Genomic DNA, 16,290 nt, shown 5'->3' with positions numbered 1-16,290 from the left:
GTGTGCATACCTATAATTTCCTTGCGATACCAGACCCCTTTTAACACACGAGCTAAAGTCCCTTTGCCCGTAAAACAAACTAAACAGGAAAACGTCTTACCTTGAAATTATGAACCTTCTCGTATTTTGGAACGTGTTCATTTTCCTTCAGAGTTGCTCTTCGGACAAGCGACGTCAACTGCGAATAAGCAAAGAGTTTAAGAGGTTGCCAGATTGTCACGGACGCCTTACGAGCGCCCAGTTTCATGCCCAGGGCTGCGAGCAGCAGATCGCGCTGCTGCCGGCCCTCGTGCCCGGCGCGGTGCCCGGCGCTGCCGCGGGCTCGGTGCGCTGCCCAGGGCTCCCTGGCCGGCATGCTGCCCGGAGGCGGCTCGGTCACTCTCGGGCTGCCGGGGCGGCGCGGACCATGCCGCAGCCTAGGCTGCTGGGGCGGGCGGCGCGGCCATGCGGGGCTGGGGCTCGGCGGGGCGCGGGGCCGGGCGCTGCGGGCGGGCGGCCTGCGGGCCGGGGGCGGGCGGCAGCCGGCGGCGGGGACGCGCAGCCCGCGCCCGCTGCCTCCATCGGCGGCGGCCGGCTCGGGGGGCGCGGGGACGCGCACGCCTCGCGCCCTGCGCCCGCCCGCTGCCCGGCGCGGCCCCGCGCGGAGCGGAGCGGCCCCGCCCCGGGGCGGCCGCAGCCAATGGAGCCCCGGCCGGGCGGGCGGAGCGGCCCCGCCCGGCTCCTCCCGGCACGGCCCGGGGCCCCGGGAGCGGCACCCGCGGTGTGAGCCGCGCACCGCTAGCTGGGGTGCCGCGGGAGGCAGGGCAGCTCGCAACAGCCCCGGGGACGCGGCGGGAAGCGGCTCTCCCCGACCCTCCCGTCTGACGTGGCCTGTGCACCAGGGGTACAGCCCGGAGCGGGTAATGCTGATGGACACCACTCTTCCCTTAAAATTAGGTTTTTCAGTACTTTTCATGTGAAAACATGCTCACCAATCTCATATCTTGTAGGGATGTGAACACAAATGTCACCCCAAGTTCACTGCAGTGCTCCATCCAGCAAAGACCTGAACCCCGCACTGCTGGTGTCGCCTCTCTTTAGAAATTTACAGATCCTAACAGAAGGTGAATGGCCACAGTCTCCCACTGCACTGAAACCTGAACTTCGGACGGATGCAACTGACGATGAAACATCCACAGGGCAGTCTGTTTCTAGCCAGCCCTCACACAAACTATTCCACACAACCACTGAAGCCTTGACCTCAGCTGCCACGGAGCCAGAGCCAAGGGGCTCCCGAAGGAACGGGCAGATGCCATTCCCACCGGAGCTGCCCACCGGGGCAGCCGGGCTCCCTGCAGCTGAGCGCTGCCCGCCGGGAGGGCTCACCGCCATGGCCACTCTGCCCCTGGCGCTCTCCAAGCGTTTGTGAACAGTCTCTGCCAGAGACAGCAAGAACGGACCCTTGATCTGAGCACAGCCAAGCTTTGCAGCGTGGGGCTGGAGGAGATGCAGGGCGCCAGGGACCTTTCCCTCCCTGCCTGTGCAGAGAGCGGCGCGCAGCCCTCCCTCCCTCCCCCTGCACAGCCTGCCGCACTGCTACCGCTCTCCCTGCTGCAGCCGAGGTATTTTTATCTCTCCTGAGTCAGAAACCGACGACAAGCACAGTTTGTCACAAGCTTCTGGGTGGAATTGGTATGTGCTTTGCAGCTGGATCACAGTGTTCCAGTTTAGCTCAGCCCTGCCAATACAGCTGAGATTAGTGCTCACTGGGAGCCCCTCTTCTGTTCCCTTGTATGGCCACCCATAACCTTCCTGACAGGTTTTAAAAGTCTGCTGGGTTTCAGCAGAGGGTCATGGTGCAGAGATTAAGGATCAAGGCTGGTGCTGCACTAAACACTAATCTGCAAGACAGCTAAGAATTGAAACACTGATCTCCTGATCATACAGGAGAATGCTGTCAGGTGCTACTGGCTCATAGAGGGGTCTGACTCAGTTCCTGGTTTCAATGCAGGAGGCTGCTTGATCCATCCTATCTAGAAATACTTTTCCAATGACTACTTCAATCTTGTCTTGCTTTTAATCACTCCTTTTTAATGCAGGCGAATGCTCCTCTGGCATTTTTCTGTCCATCTTTGCAAGTACATTAACACTCCATGGCAACAGAAGATCAAGAAAACTGAGATGACGAATAAGAGATGATAAAAACCTGACACTTTATCTACACAAAGTGTGAAAATAGCATGGACTCAGGGGAGCAGCCTCCTTTCCTTTCCCTTCCGCTAAAGTCACTTCATGGTTTAATTCCCAAGAACTGCATCAGATGTAAGTCCTCATGGAATAAGGTGGACCTACACCTGCCCCAGAGGAGTCATCCTCTCCAAACAACTTTGAGTGACAACAGGCTCAGGAAGTAAGTCATGATTTGTAAAAACATTTCATTACGCTCTTCTCTGCAACCCAAAATTTCTCTTATTTTTAAGGGGAAAAAATGCCTCACCAAAGCTTCATATCGGAAATAAATTCTTTTAAAATGGAATTTGTTGAAAATAAACAATGCAGTGATTTTCAACAATAAATTTACTATCAGAATCAACTCATTATTTTGTGTAATTCCACTTAAGAAGCACGGTAAAGCAGGCTGAATTTCCCTTTCAATCACTGTAGTGCACATATCTGGTTTTTGACATACTTACTCCTTAATCGTCAGCTTCCCTTTTCCTAATTCTGAAGAACTGAGTTATTTCCAATGGCTCTTTAGAGTCACGCTAGTAGAAACAGATCTCTGGATCCTGGAAAATTAAATCTAAGAATGCCAATAAAAAGGTAAGCAAAACTACCCAACAGGGAAAGGTCCTATCTCGTGGTTGTAATTATGAAAATGTGTTATAATCTGGAAAGTAGTTATACGATTATGAATTTTAATTTTAACACTGCTTTGTGTTACGGTACTCTAACAGAGACTGCTTATTGGTTTGACATAAATCAGCTTCCCATTGTTCAATGCACAGCATTTTCTGCTGTTTACAAATAAAGGAGTCCTGGCCTCACCACCTACCCTCTCAGCCATTTGCCTAGGCTATTTGCTCTACAGTAGTGTACACCAGAAACAGAGATTGAAACAAAGTTGAAGCCATTAAGCCAGCAACAGAAAAATTAAAATGTATACAACTGCTTGTAGATGACACAATTTTATAACGGGTGTGCTCATTCTTCTGCCATTGCCTAACTTTGGGTGTTTGGCTTTGCAAAGCAGTGCTTCCCTTTACACACACCAAATCCCTCATTTTGAAAATCAAACTGAAGAATGAAATTTCTGTTGTGCACACCTTCCTGACAACAGTTTGGGTCATCAGGCAGGGCCAGATCTTTAACTTTTTAGTGTTATGTGAGATAACAAAGCAAGAGAGAGCGAGCCACTGTCCTCAGGCAGCCCTAATCACTGCAGAGATGAGTCACCCTGAGAGCAAACCAGTGAAGGCAGGGACCTGGGGCTTAACTCAAATCCTCCAGGAAGCTATCAAGCTGTCCACTCCCAAGGCACTCTCCTGTTCCAGGCTCTCTGTGTTGTCTCTAGTGCCTGTAACCTGCAGGTCCTGCTCCTCTTACACCTTGGACTGCTCTCCACCAGTGGCTCCTGCACTCCCACCTGCCAGCAAAGTCTCCATCTCCAGAGCCTTTCATTTTCCAACAAATTATCTTTGTAACTTGCTCTGCCTGAAGATACTGTCTGCTACATACTGGATGAAAAAGAGGTAAAAATCTGAAGAGGAAAGTAATTTCCTTTCCACTTTCCTACCTCTTAATTTTTTGGGGTTTTTTTAGCAATTGTGAGTGACACACATTTGCAATCACAATTGCAAGTGCAGGGAGGAATATGCTGTGCAGACTGCATGAGGAAGGAAACTGCAAGGCTGTCATTCTTAAATTTAATTTCAGGATGTGATTTCACAGGACTGAGGTGAACTAAAAAGAGAATGACTGGAAGCAACAGCTGAGCAACTTCTTAGCAGGGCATGCAACCAGAGCAGCCTCAGTCCTGTATATTTTAGTGATTTAAGCACTAAAAAGTCAAACCCAGCAACACAACAGGCTTTAAACCATGGCATCTGTTTAGAGGTTCTACAAGTTAAGTATGGACTGAAGGGTGGGAAAAAAAAAAAAAGAAATAAAAGACTGTAATGTGCTATTTCAAATGTTCCCATTTGTTGTAAAACCTCAGCTGTAGGAGTGGTTCAGTCTAGGTCCTACTGGGACTGCACTTTCCTTACTTTCCCCTGGAGCAGTCCTTCAGGGTGTAGGAGAAACAGCTGTTCTCGGGAGCACTACCTGCTCTCAGTGTTAGCTGGATAATGTATGCGTATTTTCTGCTACTAATCTCCCAATCAGTAAGTCTGATTATAAAGCCTTCACAGAATTGATTTAAAAGTCATCTGCGACTTGCAGTAAATTCCAATTAGTCACTCTCTGAAAGACACATTATGTAAGTTTAATCCAGTCACACAGTTCAGTCAACATTGTACAAATTATCTTTCTAAAAAGGGAAATCAATGCATTCCCATTTGTGGAGTAAGAAAGTGAAATTACTTCAGGAACAAAAACAAACCCAAAACCAAACCCCAAGCAAAACAAAAAAATTCAAGTAAGGTTAAGATCACAGGTCCTAGAATTACCAGATTAGAGTTGATCAGTTGATCCTGAAGCTCACCTGCATTTCCAATACAATGGAATGTTTCGTTTTCTGAGCACCTGGCTCCACTATCAAATACATAATCATGTTTTCTTCAGAATGCATAGTACGCTGTAGGCTTTTCATTCTCAAATGGTATTTTCATGTTGTTATGACTAAATATGCCTTTATTCTTTCAGAATGTATATAAAATATGATCCCTTCCCTGCATTTTAATAATAATCAGCAGTTATTTTGCAAGCAATTTTTAAAAACATCAAAGATGATGCCCTATTGTACATGTATCAAGAAACAAGACACTTGGTTTAGTATGCAGTGAGCCACTGTACATTTTGCAGTATTCTGTTTCACTGTACAGCTAACTGAGCCAAACGCATATGCTCAGAAAAATCCCTGCTTGTATGAACACTTTATGAGCATATTTTATGGCCTCAGTACATGATTTTCAAAAGCTAATCAGTCAGATTGTGAAACTGAGCCCAATTTCCTCAGTGCTGCTCTTGGTAGAAGTTTGTTCCAAGCTAAATATAACTTTCCCAGTCATGTCTTTCATGGGATTGTTCTGAAGGGAAAAGAGTAGCCCAAAATTTTACTTTTTAAATAAAAGTGGTGATAATCTGCTTTCAGTGAATTTTCTTCACTTGTAGAATGCTAATGCCAGGCACAGCCTCTGCTCACATGGTGTGAGCAGAGGTAGGAATGCTATTAAAAGAAAGGTTCAGCCTGAAAGATGACATCTCAGAAGGTGGGTGGGAAGGACCATCACACAGCCTCAGCCACCAGGGACTTCTCTTGCTGCCATTCCAGCACAGCCACGCTCACCTGGCACACGGACACCTTCAGGCTCCCACAGTGCTCAGGCAGAAAGGAATCCTCAGGCAACAGCGAGCCCTGCTTTCAGTCACCCACAGGGGAGCTGGGTTTAAGTAGTGGTTAAATGATGAAATCTTACTCCTGAGAAAAGTTCTGGCTTTTATAATAAAATTTTCCAAATGGACTGACTTCTAATTAAATCAGACCTTTCCCACCCCCTCCGGTGAAATACTTATGACAAAATCTAAAGAAATGGCTATTTATATTTTTGATAAAAGCATATATGATTTCCATAGCTGCTAATGAACATTTTATATCTAGAATTTTAAAAGAAGGCTTAAAAAAATGTTTAATTGAAAATTTAATTAAACAAATTCAGCCAAATTGTTAGCTTGACCTAAAGTAAGGCTGTTAAATACATACATAAATAAATAAATCCCAAGTTTAAATTATGGAAAAAATGCTGCCTGACATTGCTGCTAGAAATTACTGCATCAAAAGTGAGTTCCTTCAGTGCTGTATTGTACAATACAATTAAAGTGTACTAGCATTATTTGGGAAGACTGTATGTTCCCATTGGTGTGCTTACCATACAGAGCATACTCATAAAAAACCAGGGAGATCCTCAGGGAAGCCAACAGAAAAGTGTTTCTGTAGCTTTATGCCTAAAACCCACTGGTCACTGCAGCTGATTGTGATCTGGGTTTATTTTGTTTCTGGTGGCTGACAGGTTGTACATTTGCTCCTGGCAGTTACTGATATGGGCCTTTGGAACGACAATTCCAAACTGTGCCCCAGCAAAGAGCACCCATGTGACCACTCCTCTCTTTCAGTTACTGGCAAGGCAAAAACAATGAACGGTTACTTTTCTGGGTAGTGGCACAAAAGCAAGGAACTTTTCAGTGGCAAATACAAACCATTCTTTTCCAAGGAGGAATATATTTTGGTATATAACTACGGATCTAGACACAGCAAAAATAAAATAAAATTTTCTCAGTACCTTCAGGAAGAAGTTCTGCTTTTGATCTGGCTCTGGAGGACTTTGCTAATATCACATGACTTAGCTTTCAGGAAGGTCAGCAACTGACCCACCACGTACAGGTAATTCCAGGGGTAACTCCACACTCCATCAGTACAAATCCCACTACAGGGGTGTATGTGGGCACGTGGTAGGGGTGTGATGTTGTAATCAATAATGGTGCTCACTGGGTTTTATAAGCTGTAGTTACAAGTTGCTTTATGCAGCTTAAACAGTGATACAAGTCCTCACAGAGGAGCCAGAGAGATCAGTCTTGCAGCTACAAGGCCTTCAGGAAAAGGAGCTGATGAAACAAGGAGCTCTGCCTAGGGGAGCAATGCTCACCCTGGTCAGCAACACAGAGACTGTTCCTCAGCAGCTTCTCCATCTTGCTCCCATTGAGTCAGCATTTCCTGTTTCAGCTGGGAGCACTGCATGTTCTCCCCATCCCTTTGTCTGGGATATGTCTCCCTGCAGAGGGCTGTGCTGCTGTGACCGAGCCTCCACTGACATTCACTGCAGTGAAGGGTCACTCCAGAAAAAGCCTCTTGATTCATGATGTGTCAAGGCAGACTGTACTCCAAAAAGACCTTAAAAATAATTTATAAATGCCATGTGCTCTATAGGAGTGATAGCAGTTAAAATGTAATGCAAATTGGCAGCTGCATGAATGCTCCTCTTCTGGCAAATGCTCTTTATTACTGATATACTAAATTAAAGTACTGTAAGAACAAACCAGCTATTTAGACTAATTGTTCGAAACCACAAGGGACTGGTGGTTTTATTCCTCATCTGACCCATACTGTCATAAGGATCTCCTCAAATAAAAGATAAAAATAAAAGAGAAGTTTAACCATACCCTTTGATAAGGAAATAAATATTACATTTTCTTTATAATATCCATTTAAGAATCTTACAGATAAAATAAATCTATAGTCAACCTGTTATCTTTTTGTAACTGAAAATGTATACACTTAGGGATAATGAAAATAGCATAATCCACAAGGTCTTTCTATTAATATATTTATTAGGCATTTTTTAATTTTTTCCTTGTGGAATAGGAGTTTTGGCTACTGGTATAGCATGGGCAAATGGTATGGAAATTTTTTTTATTTCTCATCAATATTTTCTTACCTAATGTATTATACTTATTTCACATTAGTCTTGACTGGCAGTATAATGCATCTAATACTAGCCTTCTTTTGTTCTACATGGTAATTCAATTTAGAGTAATTCAATGTATGTTATAATTGAAAACTGCAGCTCATTAATTTCTAAACACTCTTTGTATTTCAGACCACACCTGCTCCTTTGGCACAGCATCTATTTTGAATCCATCCTCTTCTTCCTGAATAAGCTATGTTGCTATGGTACATGTGCTGTCACAGTTTCTTTCTTAATCATACACTCAGTCCATAATCATACTTATTTAGCTTAAATAAGAGTAAGAATCAAAAGTCTCCTAATCCTTCCTGAATTACCATCTGATTTGAACCGATGAGTCAAAGTGAAAACAATGTTTAACCTGAAGGAATACTAGAGATGTCAAATGGCTCTATGCAACGTGCTTGCCAAATGTATGATGGTGAAACCTGCTTATGGACCACCTCCCAGCAGAAAAATTAAACAATGGGGTAACCCCCAGTGCTCCCCAGCACTCCTCAGGGACCCTGATTACCAGTTTTGTAGGTCCATGTGTGTCCATGGGCATAGCTGCACCAGTGGGTCAGGGTCTGTTCATTTTATACCATGCAATTAGGCACACTTGAAAAGTCAGATGGGCTGATCATCCTTCAAATGAGTCTCATGTGGACTCCCACTCCCTTGCATAAATCTCTATTTAAATCAAGACTGCTTTGAAACCTGCAATGAATGAAACCAGAGTGGAATTGGCAGCAGAATTAGTCTGCTTCCAAAGTCACATTATCAATTATTAACAAATTATCAGTTTATTTCCACCCATAAAGTCTTCTAATCCCTGATCACATTCTCAGAAAAGGCTCATTTCACTTTTGTTGACCAGTGTTCCAATTTTCTTCTCTCTCCTTTTATATATATTGTTCATCTTTCCTATTTATTCCCTCTAAGTTTCCTAATTAACATTTTAAAATGCTTCTGTCAGGAATATTTTTCCTATAACAGCAGTAAACATCCCATTTCCCTACAGAAAGCTATGACTATTAAAAATTCTTGAGACAGGCACTCAAGAAATCATCATCTCAAATGGTCAAACACAGCATCTTGGAAACAAATTTAAATAACCACTTGATTTGAAAATGGAATGATTTTGAATTATTCAAAATGGGGCTGGCAATGTAACCCCCATCATAAATCTTGGCTATACAGAATATTTACCTTTCAAGGGAGAAGCACTGGCATGTGGACAGATCATATAACCTCTGTTAGAAAGGAGAGACTCAAGGGGCTTTTATTCTTTCCCCCCAGCAAGCCTGTGGTTTCTTATAACATAATGTTTAGTTGATGTCTATTTTCAGTTGAAATACACTAGTCCCAGGTTCCAGTCTACACCTGGGATTTCAGATGCGTGTGGTCTTTGACCAAGAGCTTTTATTTTGAGTGCAGGTCACATCAAAGCTAAAATACTAGGTTTGGGGTATATTTGCATTACTTAAACTCATTAGAAATAAACAAAATGTTAAACCAGCACAGCTACTTCTTTCTTTCTTAGCATGCTTTTCATCTTACCTTACAGGGCAATTTTTCATTTGTATTACCACCATCAACTAACACTTTAAAAATGACACTGCTTAGAAGATTTCTACCGCTGAGGCTGTGTGAATTTTCACAATAAAAACAGCCCAAGAGAATTAACCCATCAGGTCCATAAAAAACTGTCCAGGAAGCTCTCAGCACGCTCAGCTCACTGAGCAGGGAGCCTGCCTTGAGAAGGAAGGCACACCGCAGTGTGGCAGAGGTGACAGGAAGCTCCCAGGCACCAGCTGTGATCAGTGCTAGCAAGGATTGTGATGGAGCTGGAGGGAATGAGAGCTGTCACTTAAGAGACTGAGCACTTTGAAATTCTGTGAAACATAGAGGATACTTTCTGCAATTTTTGTACATTTGCATTAAACATACTGCTACTCTAATCATCATCCAATTCACAGAAACGCCTGAATGCAAATGTAATTCACTATCATATTAACTTTGGGAAATGGCTTCAAGACTTCTCTAGCAATGTAAAATCATCAGAAATCTTCTACCAATAAACTATTTGACGTGATATAAAGCACAGAGCTTTTAAAATGTTTCACCATTACATGCAAAATGGAAATTGGGAACAGAGTCTTTTTATATTTTCACAGAATTCCTCCAATGCCCTCTCAAAAAGAGAAAAAGCTGCTTTCCTCTAAGTGCTACTAATCTAATTCACAAATTGGAAAATATGAAAAAATTTATTCAATCACATACACATATGACAAGGCTTAACAGAAGATATTATACTCTGTGATACTAGCTATAAGGTTCCTTAGGCAACTTATTTCTAACTGTTTTTGAGCTCTAAGAAAATGCAATTATAATCTCTACTACACAGCAATATAATCAAAGTGCATTATAATATGACCTCACTATTAGAAACACATCATCCTTTACTTATTCTGGAAATTATATGCAAGTTGAAATTGAGGAATATCAATACTAACATGATGAAGATTAGAGCAACAACTGAGAACTGAGAACCAGAAATTTCAGAGTGGTGATTCTTAACTTACTGAAACATTAGGACTGTAGGAACACTAGATGCCAGAAGCAACACTGTTTCTAACTGCTGATGCCATGCAGAAGAAAGGTTAAATAAGGAAAAGTTTAATGTTCTAAAAGTTAATGATCAAAGAAAGTCTTTGCAAAACTGTCAAGAGTTGCTGTCTTTGCTGATGACAAGTGTGACAGGTTTGAAATAATAGGAGCAAGTAGTTTGTTGAGCTTGGTAATAAAACTGCTCTCCTTACTTTGTTCAGTCGGAAAACATTCAGCTAGAGACTAAAATTAAGCGTGAGAAGCTTTAGCTGAAAATATTTTTTTTTCTTGTGAAAGATTAAAAAGAAAGTAACAAGGACCAGAACAGATCAGCTTCTGTGGCATTTACCACAGGAAAAATGTTCTTTCTTTTACAGTCTAATACTTGTTTTAGGCATACCTAACTACTTCTCTTTCTGCTACTACCGCTAAAGCAAGCACTTCAGTCACCATGGGTTTTAGGCATCTGGTAACCACTTATGACAGGGCAATTATCAGTGGAGCAGATGTGCCTTCTATAATGGATGGGGGGACATATAAGACCATCACAGCTCCACATCCTTTCCATCTCTGTAGAGAAGCCAAAAGACATGGATTTGTACTTGGAATCATGTAACGCATGTAAAATGCTTTCCCTGCTCCCATCTAGACACACAGAGAACAAACAGTAAGGAGAGAAAGGAGTTTATCTGAATAAAGAGGGAGGTCACTGGAGAAAACCCCTGTTAGTCAGACTCCTAGCACAGGTTTGACCTGGCTACACAGAACTGCAGAAGGCATAAAATGCAAGGTATTTCAGATATTAGCTCAAAACCAGAGGTGCTACCAGCTGCACTGCCCCAGCTTCTCCTTGAGCCTCTCATGTTCTACAAATGACCAGACCTGACCCTGCCCAGTTTATGAGATTGGACACAATCATGGCTCAAAGTGATTATCACCAGCTATACAGTGTCACATTATAAAGTTTAAGTGAGCCTAGAAACCTGTAAATAACAAAATTATCCTTTTATAGGGCTCTTAATTCAACAGTCCAGTCTGTTTCCTGTAGAAGTGATTAGTAATAGAAAATAATTAGGAGATGCCAGATGGGAGGAGGAGTTAAAAAAAAGACCCCAAACTCACACAGCTAAGGAATGAGAACAACAAACGAGAGAGCTGCCAGCTAGCAACCCACTGCAGTCCCTACCATCCAGAAAGCCCTCTGCACAAGCAATAAATCAGAACCACAGCCTGCTTTAGAGGCTGCTCTGAGAGAGACCCACCTTTCCCTTCTGTGGCCACTGCATGGACTATTCGGTTGTGAGAAGGCATAAAAAGTCAAGGGTAGCTACAGAGGTTTTTTAAAATTCGGGGGAAAGAAGATTGTAATTTACTTGTATGTGTCTATGTGGCTTCCTCACTGTACCTCTAGGTGGCCTTTTGGGAAGCCTGGAGTGTAAGGCCCATAGGCAAGGTCAGCAGCAGACTCCTACAGCATGCTAGGACTGAAGTCACAACAGCTCTCCATTGCTACCCAGAGTTGAGCTGGAGCTCTGTGTTTCTATGTCCCAGCTACTGAGGTCCTCTAGGGTGGGAAAACTGTTCTCACCCTGAGGAGTGCCCAAGGAAAGCTATCCTCTTTGGCTCTTCAAGAGCAAAGGGAGAATCCTGCCTCTCTCCCTGTGTGTCTTCTTGTACCAGCCTATCCCAGCTACAAAACGGAGACATTTCTGCCAGTACATGTAAGAGAGGCTAGGGCTATACAATACTTTTTGAAGGGCATTAAAAATGTAGCCAGATCCAAACCACCAAGTATAGAAACCCTGAAAAGAACTGAGGTGAGGGCTTCACACTGACTGACCTCACAACACCCAGAAACACAGGAAAGGAGTAACAGTTTATGCACGCTAATGGTTTCATTTTATCAGTAACAACACAAGCATTATGCTTCAGAATTAATTGCACAGCAACTGTACTGCTTTACAGCCTTTTTAACAGCTCTGCACACTATTTCGTACAAAGGCTCAATCAGGCACAGGGCATATGCTGAGGGTAATTACTCACCACACTTCTGCTGAAGGTCTCATGTGTGAGTCTGAAAGAGTACCTGCACTCCATTTCACATGGCAGCTGCCTGTCTCGGTATAATTTGACACCAAACTTTCTGAGGACTGTATCTTTGTGTACACATCTCACATGTCAGATCATAAAAGAGCCACACTTCACTGAAAAGGCAGAAAGTAACTTGAAAGGTCATCTCAGCAAGCAGTGAAGAGACTTGTACCCATGAAAAAAGGCTGAAGCAGGATGCTGATCCTCAACTGTGTTTACCTTCAGACCACAGGGAACACCTCTACAGGAGTAGCATAGCAAAAGGAGGTGCAGTCTCTGCTTGAAATGCAGGCTGACCTGAGGCACAACTCACTGTCTGCAGGCTGTGGAGCCTTATTTGTTCTGACCCTTGTAATACTGGACCAGCAACATGCAACTGGGCTACCAACACAAACACAGAGCTTCTACTTCCAGTTAATCCCCCCCATTATGGGGTAAGCTCATTACATTAATGTGCTCCGGAGGTGCAGACACACAGGGGTAGGCAGGCAAGTCCTGCAGGCTCACTGGAATCAGCCAGGAGGCCATTTGCAACCTGCAGGAATTAACTGAGCATGGCTGGGCATGAACCAGGGCTGGCACCAACAGACGAAGAAAGAATTTGTCCTGCAACAAACAGGAGAACTATGGGACAGTGTTTACCAGTGGAGGTCCAGTTACAGACCCTTAAAAAACAAGTTTTTCTTCCTAATTTATCTTTTACAAGCATGAGATACTGATAAGAGTAAACTAGATGTTCTGTGTGTGACCTGGGGTTTAAATTAGATAAGCCCATGCTTCATTTGGAAGCTCTGAATCTTAAAACAAAATTAGTTTATACGAGCTTTTTTAGTGAATCAATTTTACTGCCATAATGAACACAAATAAGGGCTTGGGTTACTCTTCGTGATTCTAAGTAGAAAAAGCACTCTGCAGTTTGGAGAAAAGAATTTTCTTTGTACTGATATCTATACACTGGGTAACATGTGCACTTAACTCTCCTTTCCTGGGTATTGATAAACACAGGGTTAAGTTAAAATCATATATGTTTGTAAAAATGCATTGTAACCATTTGCAGTTTCAGTTTGGCCCATATGTGCCATGTATAACACTGTACATGACACTGGTTCCCTACCAACATAAATGCTAATGCTCAGAAAGGAAAGATGAGGAAAACTGAGTCTGGGGCAATCTCCTCTGAGCATGATGTTGCTGATATGCTGGAGCAGCTACCTAAAAAGTACGCTTGTCTTTCATCCTGCTAAGAACTTTCTCAGAATTGACAAAATTGTCTATGCTTTGAAGTCTCTGCTGAAAGATGGGCTAAACCCAGAAGAAATAAATAGAAGTTTCTGCCTTCCACAGAGTTATGTTTTATTTATAAATTACATTAAAGTTAGAGAGTGATTGTCATGGACACCCGCGCAGGGATTGGAAAGGAACGTTTGTGAGAAAAGAGTTGACAATCTCCTCCAGTTAACCCATGGGATTCTTCAGTGCTGAGTGTCCTGCATCTTTAAATGTGCTTTAAGGTAAACATTCATTAGCTGCACTTCTAAAAACATGATTGCCCTTGTTACAGCTATGGCTTGTTTAGATGCTGTGTACATTATACACCCATCTTTGAAGTTAATTCAAGTAAATGCAAATATTTCAAACAACTTCCAGCATCAAGATTGCTGCAGCCCTCAAAGCACACTTTGCTCCCTGATTATTAAGACCAGGTCTTTTTGAGCCCCATCAGTTCCAGAATTGGCATTACTGGGCACCAAACAGCGCTGTTCAAAGCTCTGTGCCTCTATCACAGACCTGGATAAGGGTGCCTCTACTTCCATGCCAGCCACTGCAACTCCCTCAGCTTCAGCCTCTCATGTGCTGCCCCTGAAGATAAAATAAGCCATGGTGAAGGAAAAGTTTAAGCAGATCTTACTAACAGATTTGACTGAGACCAAAATTAGAAAAATAGTAGTGACATTAATGAAAATAGAGGTGTTAATTTAAGATTGGAAAGTAAGACTGGTCCCTCTTCAAACACCTGAAAGTATAACCCTTGATTCTGTATGTGGAGTCTACTACAAATTTATTAGAAACGTACACAGATCACACTTAACTTTGTCATCTGTATGATCTTTGGAGGCAGGTATAAAAGCATGTCTCCTACTAAAATTATACAGATTGACATTTTCAGATCTCCTTGCACAGAGTTGCAGAAAAATCAGCCTTCTTCACTATAGAGGAAAAAATGGTATCACCAACTGAGGTAATTGAAAACAGAAAAAGAAGATTGCTTTTGTTGGGTGACTGCTGCCACAAACTTTCCACAATTCTTTCCATCTATAGGAATTGAATGGAATGTAGTACAGTCTAGAAGGGGTCTTTAATTGATTAACAGCCACTGAGTTTCTTGAAGAAATAGCACAAATCACTAAAGTAAACATGAATAGATGTGATTCAGTTGCTATCCTAACATTTACCCCAGGATTTCATTTTGAAAGACAGGATAACTCATAACTAATGATTTCATTTTTTCATAACAAATATTAAATCTTGAATCACTCATACCACCTCTTACATATTATACATATTATAAAGAAATCAAAAACATGTCAAAATGAGAAAAGGATGTTTTGCGAGGCTTTAAAGAAGGACTTTGATTTATGTTTCTAGATATTTACTAATTTCTGAGAGCTACCATTTTTATAGGGTGTTTAGAGCAGGTGATCTGCTCTAAGGCCATATATGCCTTTGAGAGTACAGAATGTCAGAGACCCATCAGTATTCAAAGCACAGGAGGAATACTAAATCTTATGATACTGGCTATTATTTCTACTTCCACACTAGGCCATACACATTGAATCCACATGGGAAATCCTCTTTTAAATCATTCTTAGCCTTCTCTTAACACACAGACCATGATGGCCCCACAACTGAGTTCTGAACAATTTCCAGACTGTTTTGGGAACCAATATCACCTTTTTAGCACAACAGCTAAAATGTCTACTTGGGACATCCAAGCAAGACAAGCACTCTCCTGTTCTCAGTCTCTCCTCCTCCAGTTATGTCTTGACTAATTAGTAATTCCTTCATAGGTTAGGAAAAGCATTAAATTATTACCCAGGAATTTAAACTTTTAATGTACACTTGTACATGGTATGCAGTTATAGTCTTTCTCATTATTAGTGAAGCACATGCTGTGTAGTGGATTATATTTTCCCATCAAAAATTGCATCTTAAATCATGCCACAATATGGTCTCTTGCACAACTCAGGAGTATTGCAATTTCTATTTTACAATTCTTATCTAATGATTGCATAAGTTTTGACTTTTCATCTCTTTCAGTCTTTAAATCTTTCCCCTTCACTAGGGCTCCTTTTTAATATATTGCAAATGAAAAGTGCCACCCAACACATACGGAATTCTTCTACCATACATTAATTACAGAAAGAGCAGGGAACAAATGAAGTATTCCAAGTGCCTGCTGGGAGGCATCTAACACAAAATGCAGCATTTCCTGCTACTGCCCCACACCAAACTGAAGACTGGATGAGTGCCCTTTAATATTTCATTCTCAAGCTTGGAGTGTATTCTCTAGGTGCCCAGTTTCCATGGCAGAAAGTGAGACTCCATTCCCAGCAGCTATTCCACAGGTTCTGACTGGTTTTGTGTCTCTTCTTTCCTTCTGAAGGACTTATATTCCATGCACCACCCACACATGACTGGGCAACAGTCACAGGCACAAATTTAGATTTGTATCTGAACAGCCTCAGAGCCTGCAAATCTGGGAACATATTTTGGCTCAGGATGGTCAGATGATCACGTTAAAGACCCAGACTTCTTTCTCTCTTTACAGAGGAAGAAGCATACAGTGCAGGGAGAAGCTGTGCATTACAGAACTGATAAACATGCATTAATTGCCAGACACTGTACACACAGGAAATTTCCATCCTCACCATGGGGCTAATGGGCA

The 16,290-nt window shown here is 42.5% G+C and overlaps 2 protein-coding genes across 6 annotated transcripts in view; one reads left to right on the top strand and one right to left on the bottom strand.

Moving 5' to 3' along the window:
- The window catches only part of CHN1 (chimerin 1), a 91,948-nt gene that overhangs the window by 28,011 nt on the left and 47,647 nt on the right, over positions 1-16,290 (bottom strand). For all 5 annotated transcript variants that reach the window (XM_005484081.3, XM_074548451.1, XM_074548450.1 and 2 more), the window contains one exon: positions 101-178. In XM_005484081.3, coding sequence (XP_005484138.1) covers positions 101-178 — 78 coding nt within the window. The remainder of the gene's footprint in view (positions 1-100; positions 179-16,290) is intronic.
- On the top strand, positions 177-1,064 carry LOC141730457 (uncharacterized). The gene is made up of 2 exons (XM_074548456.1): positions 177-899; positions 990-1,064. Exons 1-2 carry the CDS (start codon positions 246-248, stop codon positions 1,047-1,049), a joined length of 714 nt encoding a protein of 237 aa, XP_074404557.1. The 5' UTR covers positions 177-245; the 3' UTR covers positions 1,050-1,064.

The sequence above is a fragment of the Zonotrichia albicollis genome, chromosome 10 (genome assembly GCF_047830755.1).
Source record: "Zonotrichia albicollis isolate bZonAlb1 chromosome 10, bZonAlb1.hap1, whole genome shotgun sequence".
Taxonomy (NCBI): Eukaryota; Metazoa; Chordata; class Aves; order Passeriformes; family Passerellidae; genus Zonotrichia; species Zonotrichia albicollis.
This window is presented reverse-complemented; position numbering and strand designations above follow the sequence as displayed.